The sequence below is a fragment of the Teleopsis dalmanni genome, chromosome X (genome assembly GCF_002237135.1).
Source record: "Teleopsis dalmanni isolate 2A chromosome X, ASM223713v2, whole genome shotgun sequence".
In the NCBI taxonomy this organism is placed as follows: domain Eukaryota; kingdom Metazoa; phylum Arthropoda; class Insecta; order Diptera; family Diopsidae; genus Teleopsis; species Teleopsis dalmanni.
Genome location: NC_051848.1, coordinates 61192177 through 61204231, shown reverse-complemented (window position 1 = coordinate 61204231; position 12055 = coordinate 61192177). Strand labels below are relative to the sequence as shown.

Genomic DNA, 12055 nt, shown 5'->3' with positions numbered 1-12055 from the left:
TATTGTTCAAATTTTTTAATAAAATATTTTGTGGAACTACCGTTGAACATTTCGTGCGGTACATTGCTGCGTCGGCAGCATTGCTTTACAGTTTTCAAATATATTGTTAGACATTTCGGTTGCAGTACATTGCTGCGTCGGCAGCACTGCATTAATCAATTTCTTTATTGCTGTTTGATTAATTTTAACAATGGAAGGTGAGAAAAATAATGCACCCACTTTTTTGAAATTAAAATGCTCTCATCTTTTGAGGCAATTAAATGATTTAGAAATAAAGCTATCTTCCGATTTTTTAAATAATTGTCACGAAGTGCAACTACAACTTCTTGTTGACTCTCTGCAGCAACTCAACACTAAGTTTGATGAAGCTCAATCGAGTCTTGAACAGGAAGACTTTACTGAGCTGGAAAGTGATGTGCGAGGTAATTTTGAACAAACTTGCTTTAACATAAAATCTGTGTTGGAGCACGGTGCTTTGGTAGATCTAGCAAGTTGAGTTTGTAAGCATTTTAACATGTGTACGAATAATGTAGAGCAAGATCAATACCAGTTTTGAGTCATTTCTTTTACTCATTTGAGCTTTCAGCTCTTGACATTCGCACTCAATTATTCGTACGCATGTTAATTTGCAACTTGAATTCTATTGTAATATAAAAAGCCTTTTTTGTTCTCTTTGAAAAGTGTGTAAAGAAAGACAGTCTGTGCGCTAAAATTAAACAGTAATGTTTTATAAATAGTTAAAAAAAAAAATAAAATATATATAATATGAATTGTTACGTGTGTAATTAAGTAAATAAATCGTAAACTACAATAATTTGAACAAAATTTGTATTAATTTTTTAAAGCAATTTATTTAAGTGAATAAATTAGCATCACCTCGTAAAAGACATTGTTAGTATTTGATAAAATATAAGTAATAATTATTGTAAAGAAAAAGACTAATACTCAAAACATCATAAAAAAGCTTATGATTAAACAATCTGCAGTAATGATAGAGTTGTCTAGTCGACAGACAAATATTAGAAATTCCACAAGTAAGTTTCTGGCAAATGACGAAATGCCTTCTATTAACGTAAAGTACTCGCGCTCAAGGCTGCCTGAGCTTCAACTTCCCACTTTTAGTGGTAATATTATTGATTGGCCGCATTTTATTTCAATGTTTGGAACTATTGTGGATGATAGCACTGAACTTAGCAATCTTGAAAAGCTTCAACATTTGCGATCTTGTTTAAAAGGCTCAGCGCTGGATGCTATAAAGTCACTCGAAATTAGTGACACTAACTATGCTAAGTCACTTCATATACTTTCTAAAAGATTTGACAACAAGAGATTGATTTTTCAGGCACACATAAAGGAGATATTTGGTTTGCGACGTGTCGAACCAAATGCTGTTAGTGACCTTCGATGTCTTAGTGATAAAATCAATTCACATCTACATGCATTGACCACGCTGGGCAGCAAGGAGCAAATTGCTGATTGTCTGATAATACACCTCGTTTCGCAAAGACTAGATATTGCATCTCAAGCAAAATGGGAAGAGAAAGCTTCAATTGATACAATACCCACTTGGGATCAAATGGCAGATTTCATTGACAACAGATGTAAAACTTTGGAGCATATCAATTACGGCACAAAAATTAATGCACATATCAAGAACAAACAAGTCAATCATTCTTCAATGGTAAAAAGGGTGTTCATAACAACAAGCTCAAATGGCTGTACATTTTGTGACAACGAGACTCACTCTATTTACACATGTTCTAAATTTTCCAATTTATCTCCAAAGGTTCGTTTAGTTGAATCTAGAAAACTAGGCCTTTGTTTAAACTGTTTGAAGAAGGGACACTATTTAAAACAATGCAAGTCGTCGCGTTGTCGTGTTTGCTCAGGAACTCACCACACTCTTTTGCATTTGAGTAATTCCAATAACAGTAATAGTTTTCCCTTATTTTCAGATACAGTGCCGAGTGATAATCAAATAAATAACACGAAAATAAATGTGCAGTCTTCCTTGGTTTCCACAAACGCTTCACAACAAAGCCAAAATTATCCTTTAAATGAATGCGTACTTCTGCCAACTGCTGTCATATTAGTAAAAAATCATGCTGGTGTTTTTGTACCATGTCGTGCTCTTTTGGATTCAGCATCACAACTGCATTTTATCACAAGAGCATTCGCCAACACACTTAAGCTTAAAACTACGAAATCAGTCACATTAGTATCCGGTATCGCGGATGGAGACTTTGTCGCTGATAGCACTGCTGAGCTATTAATACAATTCCGTTTTGGCGATTATTCCGCTAACATCACTGCAGTGATTGCTCCCAAAATAACCAATCAGCATCCGAGCACAAGCGTCAACATAGCTGATTGGAGTATTCCAAACAATCTTCCACTTGCCGATCCAAACTTTTATAACTCTCAAAGAATTAATGTTCTGATTGGTGCAACTCTCTTCTTTGATCTCCTGTGTATAGGACAAATTCGTTTAGCTCCTCGATTACCAGTGTTACAAAAAACCCTTCTTGGTTGGGTAGTTTCAGGAGGATGTCCATATTCTACAACATCATCATCTTCATTAGTCACATTTAAAGGTGAATTAAATCCGAATGATCAGTATCACCCTTTGGATCAACAAGTGAAAAAATTCTGGGAATTAGAAAGTTGTTTCGATCCTATAATCAAAATTACAAAAGAGCATTTAGATTGTCAAGACCATTTTCAAGCACATTTTTCTCGTTTAGTAACTGGTGAATACTCAGTTCGGTTACCAATCAAATTAGATGTTCAATCGCTTGGTGACTCATATCAACAAGCTGTACGCCGTTTTCAAAACCTGGAGCGTAAACTACAACGAAATGCTGATCTAAAGTCGCAATATAGTGCATTTATAAAGGAGTATTTGCATCTTAATCACATGTCACTATTGACTGATGAAGAATTAAGTCATCCCAAGTATTTTTTGCCACATCATTGCGTTATCAAGGAATCCAGTTCTTCTACAAAGCTTCGTGTTGTATTTGATGGTTCAGCAGTTACATCAACTGGGTACTCTTTAAATGATATATTAATGGCCGGTCCTACAATTCAACCAAATCTTATTGATTTACTTATTCGCTTTCGTTCTTTTCCTATTGCAGTAACTGCAGACATTTGCAAAATGTACCGTTGTGTTCGCATCACACCTCCAGATACTTTTTTACAATGTATTCTTTGGAGAGATGACCTGCAGGAACCACTGAAGGTATATAAACTTGAGACTGTCACTTACGGCACAAAGCCTGCGGCTTTCCTGGCTGTTCGAGCTATGCAACAATTAGCGGTTGATGAATCATCAAATTTTCCTATTGGTTCCAAAATTACTCTTCGAGATTTTTATGTTGATGACTTAATTTCCGGTGGTAATTGCATTAATGATGTTCAAGACATTGTGAGACAAACTTCTGCATTGCTCAATAAAGGCAATTTTAAACTTAGAAAATGGTGTTCGAATCAATTAGCTGCTCTTGATGACATTCCTGAAGCCGACAGAGAGCCATTGCTCAATTTCGATGATGGCAGTGAGTTTACAAAAACCCTTGGTCTAATCTGGAATCCAACCGAAGATAAATTCTTATTCACCTTTGTTCCTTGTCAGGATTCAAAGCGTGTTACAAAGCGTTCTGTGCTTTCTGTTATTGCACGATTTTATGATCCGCTTGGTCTTGTTGGTCCTTTGATATCAAAGGCAAAAATATTTTTACAGTGTTTGTGGAAGCATACACTAGATTGGGACGAGAGCCTTCCAAATCAACTGCACACCGCATGGACTGACCTCTACAATCGTCTACATATAACTCAAAAATTGGAATTCCCACGTTATGTCTCTTTACTTAATGCAGCACTCGAACTACATGCCTTTTGTGACGCTAGTATGAATGCATATGGTGTTTGCATCTATGTAATCTCACGGTTCTACGTCTGCTAATTTACTTTGTTCAAAGTCTCGAGTAGCACCTTTAAAAACACTGACAGTGCCAAAATTGGAATTATGTGCCGCAGCCTTATTAGCTCAACTAATTCATCAAATCTCAATGCTAAATATATTTAATGCTGAATTTCATTGTTGGTCTGACTCATCTATAGTATTATCTTGGATCAGATCTGAGCCGTCTACTTTCAACGTATTCGTGACCAACCGAGTGAGCAAAATTCAGCATATGACTAAAGGCATGATATGGTATCATGTTCCCACCGATTTAAATCCTGCCGACATTTTGTCAAGAGGAGCGACTCCAGACGAACTCTTAACTTCATCACTTTGGAAATGTGGACCACCGTTTTTGCTTGACAATCGAAATACTTGGCCTGCAACTTTTTCCCTCCAGCATGACTTGCCTGAAAGGCGTAAGACTATTCTTGTTTCAACCGTAAAAATAACTGATATTTCAGTTAATTGTAAATTCATCAACACCTTTTATAAATTGCAACGTGTATTTGGGTATATTCACAAATTCATCACCAAAGACCGATCTGCTATCTTAACAACTAACAACATACTGCAAGGTACTGTCATATTAATTCGAATGGTTCAGAAGGTGAATTTATGTAATGATTATCACAACTTGGAATGCAAAAAACCAATCAGCTGCTCAAGTAAGTTACTTTCTTTATCACCTTTTTTAGATGATTATGGCCTGATTCGCGTTGGTGGTCGATTAAAAAACTCCAACCTAGACTTTAATGCACAGCATCCAATTATATTGCCCAAGCATCATCCGCTCACTGCTTCCATCATTAATCATTTTCATCGCAAAATGCTGCATGCAGGCCCACAGTCTTTGCTTGCTTCAATGCGTCTTCAGTACTGGCCGATAGGAGGTAGAAAGCTAGTATCAAAAGTCATCAACCAATGTATTATATGTTTTCGAGCCAAACCAACAACTGCAAAGCATATCATGGGACAATTACCTAAGGATCGTGTTCATCCTACTCGTGCTTTCGTCATTACTGGCATAGCAAATGCTATGTTTGCTTATTCATTTGCTTTGCAACCAAAGCTGTCCACTTAGAATTAGTCAAAAATTTAACAACGTCAGCATTTCTAGCAGCACTACAACGTTTCGTTTCAACTCGTGGCAAACCTGAAATTATTTGGTCAGATAATGCTACAAATTTTTGCGGTGCCAAAAATCAACTGGCCGAACTTAGAAGACTTTTCTTCTCTCAAAAACATCGTGAGCAGCTACAACAGCAATGTCTTAGTGACAGCATTGAATGGAAGTTCATACCTCCTGGTTCGCCACATTTTGGTGGCCTGTGGGAAGCTGCCATAAAAACAGCGAAATGGCACTTCTGCCGAGCAATTGGTCTAACAATTTTAGATTTTGATGAACTACGCACACTGGTTTGTCAAATTGCTGCCATCATTAACTCTCGTCCGCTCTTCCCACTTTCAGAGTGTCCTGAAGATCTTGATGTTCTCACACCTGCCCACTTTCTAATTGGTGCTCCATTAACATCTATCATTGAGCCTGACCTAACAATCTTGAATTTCAATCGACTTGATCATTGGCAGCGTATCTCACACATACAACAAGTTTTTTGGAAACGTTGGAGCACTGAGTATCTTACATTGTTACAAGAACGAACAAAATGGCGAAGCTCTACTCCTAATATGTCTCTCGGTGCAATAGTGCTTTTAAAGGATGATAATCTTCCACCACTGCGCTGGTTACTAGGTAGAGTTATTGAAATTATACCTGGTCCTGATGGTGTCGTACGTGTTGTGGTAGTGCGTACCAAAAATGGGGTTTTCAAACGTGCCGTGACAAAGCTTTGCATCTTGCCTGTAAATGATCTCTCTTGGAACGCGACCGTTCCAATGGGGGGAGAATGTTCGTGAAATGATTGCTATTATTTTATATAAAATATTTAATATTTTAATACTTTATTTTTGGTTGCACTTGGCAACCCTATAATTGTATTATATTTTTTTTTGAATTCAATAAAGAATTATTATTTGTGTGAAACTTGAACGAGTCGGTTCTGCTTTTTTTGTGTGTCCTCGTTTTTCGTTTATTTCGCAGTGGCTTCAAAAACGCTTGAAGCCCCAACAGGTGGTATGCAAGATGAGGTATTCTGCTGTAATTGTGAAATACAAACTAAACGCGTAAACACATACAGAAGGAAATATGTCAATCTTCTTAAGGAAAACATAAAATTAAAGAAAAAGTACAAAAATTACTGCAAATAAAAACGCTGTAGTTCAGGCCATTGACTCTGTTGCAAATGTAAATACTGAGACCAAAAACTTTTGTAAAATGATCCTAAAAGCGCGACAGAAGGAATATAATGAGAACACGAAACTAGTAGCTTAAAATATGTTTCACGTATCTCGATCGGCATATATATATATTTAAGAAATAAATTGAAAATTAATTAGCCACATGAAAAAACAATCAACAACTGGTCACATATAAAAAATTTGAAATGAGAATTTTTAAATACAGGTTTCGAAAGCTTGAGAAAGAAAGCCAGCGTACTCAGACAAGTTAAAAAGTGTTATGGATGCACCTTCAATAGGGTGTCATCAGAGTCAGGTCGATCGGCAAAAATTTAAAATTTCAAGACTTTGAGTTTATGCATTATAACAATAATTAAATAAAATGAACACATACTATTAAGAAATTACGTGTTGAATTTTATTATCGAGAATAGGAAGGTGTTTTGAATGATTAGGAACACAACAAAAGGACTTTGCAATATTAGTTGTTGATGAAATGAGACTAAGGCTAGAATTACGTTACAACGCTAATTTAGACCAAATAAATGGCTTTGAAGAACTTGACTTTTTTAGAAGTAAAACTATTGCTAAAAGCCTTTGTCTATTTATTGTCAAAGGTCTTTTCTCTAATTGGTCAATAATTCTTAATTATTTTGTCAGAAAATGGTTTAGAAGAAAATTGCCTGAGCAATATAATTTCAAGAAATTTGGAGCAAGAAGCATGTATAACGGTACGCCTAATAACATGCGATCAGGGTTCAACTAATAGAAAGGCATTTTCGTGTTTTCAGGTTAGTCCAGAAAACACTTTTTTGTATTTCAACAATATAATATTTTCCACATTTAATTAAAAGTATGCGAAATGGACTTCTGATTACAAATATAAAAGCATCAGATGGCATTATAAGTTTTAATGTATTGAAAGAACTGTGGAGACGGGAGCATACTGCTATTATAAAATTGTGCCCCAAGATAACAAGGCAATACGTCTTTCTCAAAAATTTTGAAAAGATGAAGGTGAAGTTCGCAACTCAATTATTTAGCAGAACAGTGCATGGTGCTATAAAAACAGTGGTTGAAACAGTCGGATTTACCAATTCATCTGAAGAAGACGCTTTAGAAACAGCAAATTTTGTAGAAAAAATGGACAAAATCTTTGATTGTATAAATTTCACCACTCTCTATTTAAAGAATCCTTTTTGTTTTGCTTTACAAAAAAAAAGCGTTGATTTAAATTATATAAAAGATATTAGGAAAATATTAGGAATTCTTCTGATGAAGGCAAAAGCGAATTTGCCGAAACACGTGTAGGGATACACAACATAAAACTTTCGAAATAAAAGTTAATATATTCTAAAAAAAACAAAAATAACCGCATTTACATAAAAGTGTTTTTGAAATACTTTGGATCATTAAAATTTGTAGACTCAACAAAAAAGGTGTATTTCGTTAAAGGTATTCAAATTACTTTAAATGCTGTGTTGTAGCTTACAGAAGAATTTTTTGCAAAAGATAATGACATTTATTTTGTAATGACAAATTATTTATGCCAAGACAGACTGGGGAAAACACTTTTTCAATTTTACGACAAAATGGAGGATACAACAAACATCCTTCGGTGTCCGAAGTTAATCAAATTTTAGCTAAACCAATGACCAGAAAAATTATTGTAGCTTCTCCTGATGGTAATTGTGAGATAGTAGAAGATGATCACACCTTCGAGGCAATAATGGACAGCATTTCGAATACAAATACTATCTCATGTATAACTAAAGAAGACGATTCGGAATTTGATTTGTAGTGAAAGATTAATTGAAAATTGTATAGTGACCTATAGTCCAACAGATTTTGAAATAACAGAAACTGAGATTCCATCGTTTCGTTGTTTTCTGGTATATAAAGCATTTAAATAATTAGCAAAAATTGATTGTCAATCATGTTTTAAGTCAATACGGAAAGAAAATGAGATTGTAACTGCACCATCAGAATTGTTTAAAAATTTTTATATTTATTTATTTTATTTATTTATTAAAATACGGAGCTCTTAATACATACATATGCGTATACTGAACCATAGTATCAAGATCCACTTGATGTTTTTACCCTTCGCCTCATTAAACTGAGGAAATCGCTTCGCCGCCGAACTTATCGCCTTAGACAGGTAGCTTCAACGCAAGCTCATGCGTCCCAAGCCATCCTCAAGAACCTGGACACCATAATTGCTTTGGTGAAGTCTTTGTGACTAATCACCTACTTACGGCTGGCCTAGGCGAGTGCCACTTTACGTCCTTCCAAACTCATCGACATGCTTTGGCTCAAAACGCCCTAAAAGTCATCTAGCACTGACTGTGTGTCTTTCTACGCCATGAGGCGTTTCTCACCACTCGTTTTTAAAAAGTGCGACATGCTCTTCAACCATGCGTACAGCACTGGCCATGGAGGAAGGCCATAGTTTGTCCCATTGCCAAAAGTGGTAAACCCAAAGCTGACCCCTTCAGCTATCGTCCTATTTCTCTTCTTAACTCTGTCAGTAAGCTCTATGAGACTTTCATAGCATGCCAGCTGAAGTTCTTCTCCTCTGGGAATAACATTATTCCCCCTTTTCAGTTCGGCTTTAGGAGCCAAACCTCCACCGTCCATGCCCTGCATCATTTCCAAAATGAGATATGCGTAGGGTTTTTCAATAAGCTGCCCACTGTGGCACTAAGTCTTGACATTGAAAAAGCCTTTGATACTGTCTGCTTTGAAGGCTTAATTCTTAAGCTTCACCAGTTCGGCTTCTCTCCTACGCTCTGCAGTGTAGTCCACAAATTTCTTTCCAACAGAACCTTTCAGGTTCGAGTCGGTTCCTCTCTGTCCCGTGATTTCTCAATCGACGCCGACGTCCCTCAGGGCTCGGTTCTTGGACCCCTCCTTTTCAACCTGTTTATAGGTAACATCCCGCTCCCGCGGCTTCGCAGACGACTGCCTTGTCTTCATGCGATCGTCTAATCCTTACCGCGTCTCCAATGAGTTTAATGTCCACCTTAAATCTCTTTTTGACTATAAAATCACAAGAGTAAAAATAAAACTAATTTGCGGTCTATTTTGGAGAACAATATGGAACAATTAAATAAAAGGATTGACAACGTGGAAAAAAGGCAGGACAAATTGGCAGATATGTTGACCGAAAATAATGTTTTACTGAGAAAAAATTTGGGGCTACATTTAGTACAGTGGGCACAAAAATTTATTAATGAGGAATTACAAGGAGACAGGAAATTGGAAATTGTAAGTATTCAACAAAAAATTTTCATATAATATACATATGAATATATACATTTTTAATTCATTAAGTATATCATTTAATATATATATTGTATTTATAATAACCTATATTCTTTACTTTTATTTAGATTGAATCAATGAAAAAAATCTTGTCGGGGAATGTTGCTAATATTGAAGCCATCTTCAGTAAGAATATAATTCGCTCTCATAACTGCGGTGGTGTAAAAGGGAAAACGTCTTTGCGGGAGTATCCATTTTTGCTGGATGCTATTTTTGGTAATTACAGAACTTATTTTATATTTGCTTTTTAAAAATAACAATTCTTTTTAATTTACAGAAGCGAGAAGAAATGGAAAATCATTCAATGATTTTATAGCAGACCTGCGGAATGCGTTAAGTCTGGCTAAAAATCGTTTCAATAAACAATACTTTCGGGCAAAAGGAAAAGAGAACACATCGACAAATGATGATTCGATTCCGACATGCTATAAATTATTTTATATTATAATATATATTTTTATATACAAGTAAGTTTTAGTTAATTTAAGATATGTTAAGTTATAAGTTAAATATTTGAGTTAATTTTTATAATATTTATTAGTTGTTAAGTTTCATTGTTTAATTTAATTTATTTTTAATATCATAATTTTTAATTTACTTTTAAAACTTCTAATTTTAAATGTAATGTAAAAACTTATTATATAAAATAAATAAAAATACAATTAGTTACATCATACAAATTTTTTTCTACTTATTTAAAGGAAATTTGAAATTTATTTCTTCGAGACGGTATTCGAGACATATACGCAAAAATTTATTGAAGACATTTGGCTAATTTGTATGAAAATGTCTTCGAAAACCGTCATACATGTGGATCGATCGGTCTTCATGTATGTATCCATGTCTTGAAGACGTCTTCGATGACGGATCGATCCGTTTTCTACTGGGAGGCAAATGCAGGAACTTAAATACTTCAATTATTGTTGAACAACCAACATTATAAGTCGATACATACCTTTGATTTTATAATAATGTGTTTTTAAAATAAAATTTATATATATGTTAATATAAAAGGAGTGTAAAATATAAATTAATTTCTTGTTTCTTTTCAGAATCCTCGGAATACGAATAAATACTGCCGCTATTGCGCAAGTAAAATTTATATGCAAATATTGTTTAATGCATAAAATAAAAAACGTTAGTTGATTTTTATTTTTGAAATTTATTTTATATAATTGTGTTGGATCGATCAAGCATTATAAATTATATTCAAAGTTTATAATTTTATTACTTGAGAAGGAGCTTTGATTATTGAGAGTTACTCAAATTATGTGTATGCTAAACTTTCTTAAAGTTTTTGTAAAATTCTGATCATTTATCAGAATAAATTGAACTCTACATTGAAAAGGTCGTTACTTCTTTTTCTTGTTGGTTTTGGTTCCTCTCTTATATTTTATCTATATACTCGTGGAAAATAAAAAAGCCTTGTGAAATTACAATAATAATTATAGAACTAATAAATTTATATTCGTTGAAAATCACAAAAACGGTTTCAAAAATTTATAAATAACTTTAATCTTAAGTAACATTATATTTGATTAAAGCAAATAAAATATTTTGATTTATAATGAAAGAGTGTAATAAGTGTCGTTCTACAATACGTGGAGAGACTGGTTTAGTTTGTGATGGTGTATGTGATAAAGCATATCACATTGCCACTAAATGTTCTGGTGTTGAACAATCGAATATTAATAGCCTTATTATGTACACTATATGTACACTATGTTGACCTTTCTGCTAAGCTAAAAATGGGTATCAATGCTAATGTACCTATTGCTGTGAAACCCATAAGTAAACAACAGAGTGAAGAGACTAAAAAAGACTTGAAAAATAAAATTAACCCAACTCAGCTCAATATTAAAGTTAACGGGTTTCAGACTAGGCATGATGGCAGAGTAACTATTAAGTGTATTAACTCTAAAGAACGTGAAATCCTTGCTAATGATATCAAAAAAAAACTAAGTGATCAATACATCATTGGAGCTCCTTCACTGCGTAATCCCAAAGTGTTAATCTCAGGAATGAGTGAACAATTAGATGGCGATAGTTTACTTCTCGCAATAAAAAATCAATATAGTATCTCGTTCCAACACCTAAAAGTTTTGAAAGTATACGAATCTTCCAAAAAAAAAAGAAAAAAAGAAAACATTAAACACCATAATTGAATTAGACGGTAAAGCTTTCAAACAAGTAATGAAAGATCGTAGAATCAATATCAGGTGGGATAGGTGCATCGTTTATGAATCTTTGAATGTCATGAGATGTTATAAATGCTGGGGCTTCAATCATAAAGCAAGTGTATGCAAAGAAATTGATAATGTATGTGCTAAATGTAGTGAGACAGGGCATACTCATAAGGACTGCAAGAATGTTTTCACTAAATGTGTTAATTGTGTTAAGGCAAAAAATACTTTTAAACTTTGTGAGCTGAGTACGGACCATAATTGCAGAGATTTTATGGGT

General features: G+C 34.3%; 2 protein-coding genes across 2 annotated transcripts; both read left to right on the top strand.

The window, feature by feature from the left end:
* Nucleotides 1-1057: 1057 nt before the first annotated feature.
* On the top strand, nt 1058-3967 carry LOC119688490. Its single transcript, XM_038103166.1, has one exon. The coding sequence runs from the start codon at nt 1058-1060 to the stop codon at nt 3965-3967; it is 2910 nt and encodes a 969-aa protein (XP_037959094.1).
* A 13-nt stretch (nt 3968-3980) lies between these two features.
* Nucleotides 3981-5060, top strand: LOC119689576. Its single transcript, XM_038104434.1, has one exon. It carries the CDS (start codon nt 4074-4076, stop codon nt 5049-5051), a length of 978 nt encoding a protein of 325 aa, XP_037960362.1. The 5' UTR covers nt 3981-4073; the 3' UTR covers nt 5052-5060.
* Nucleotides 5061-12055: the final 6995 nt, after the last annotated feature.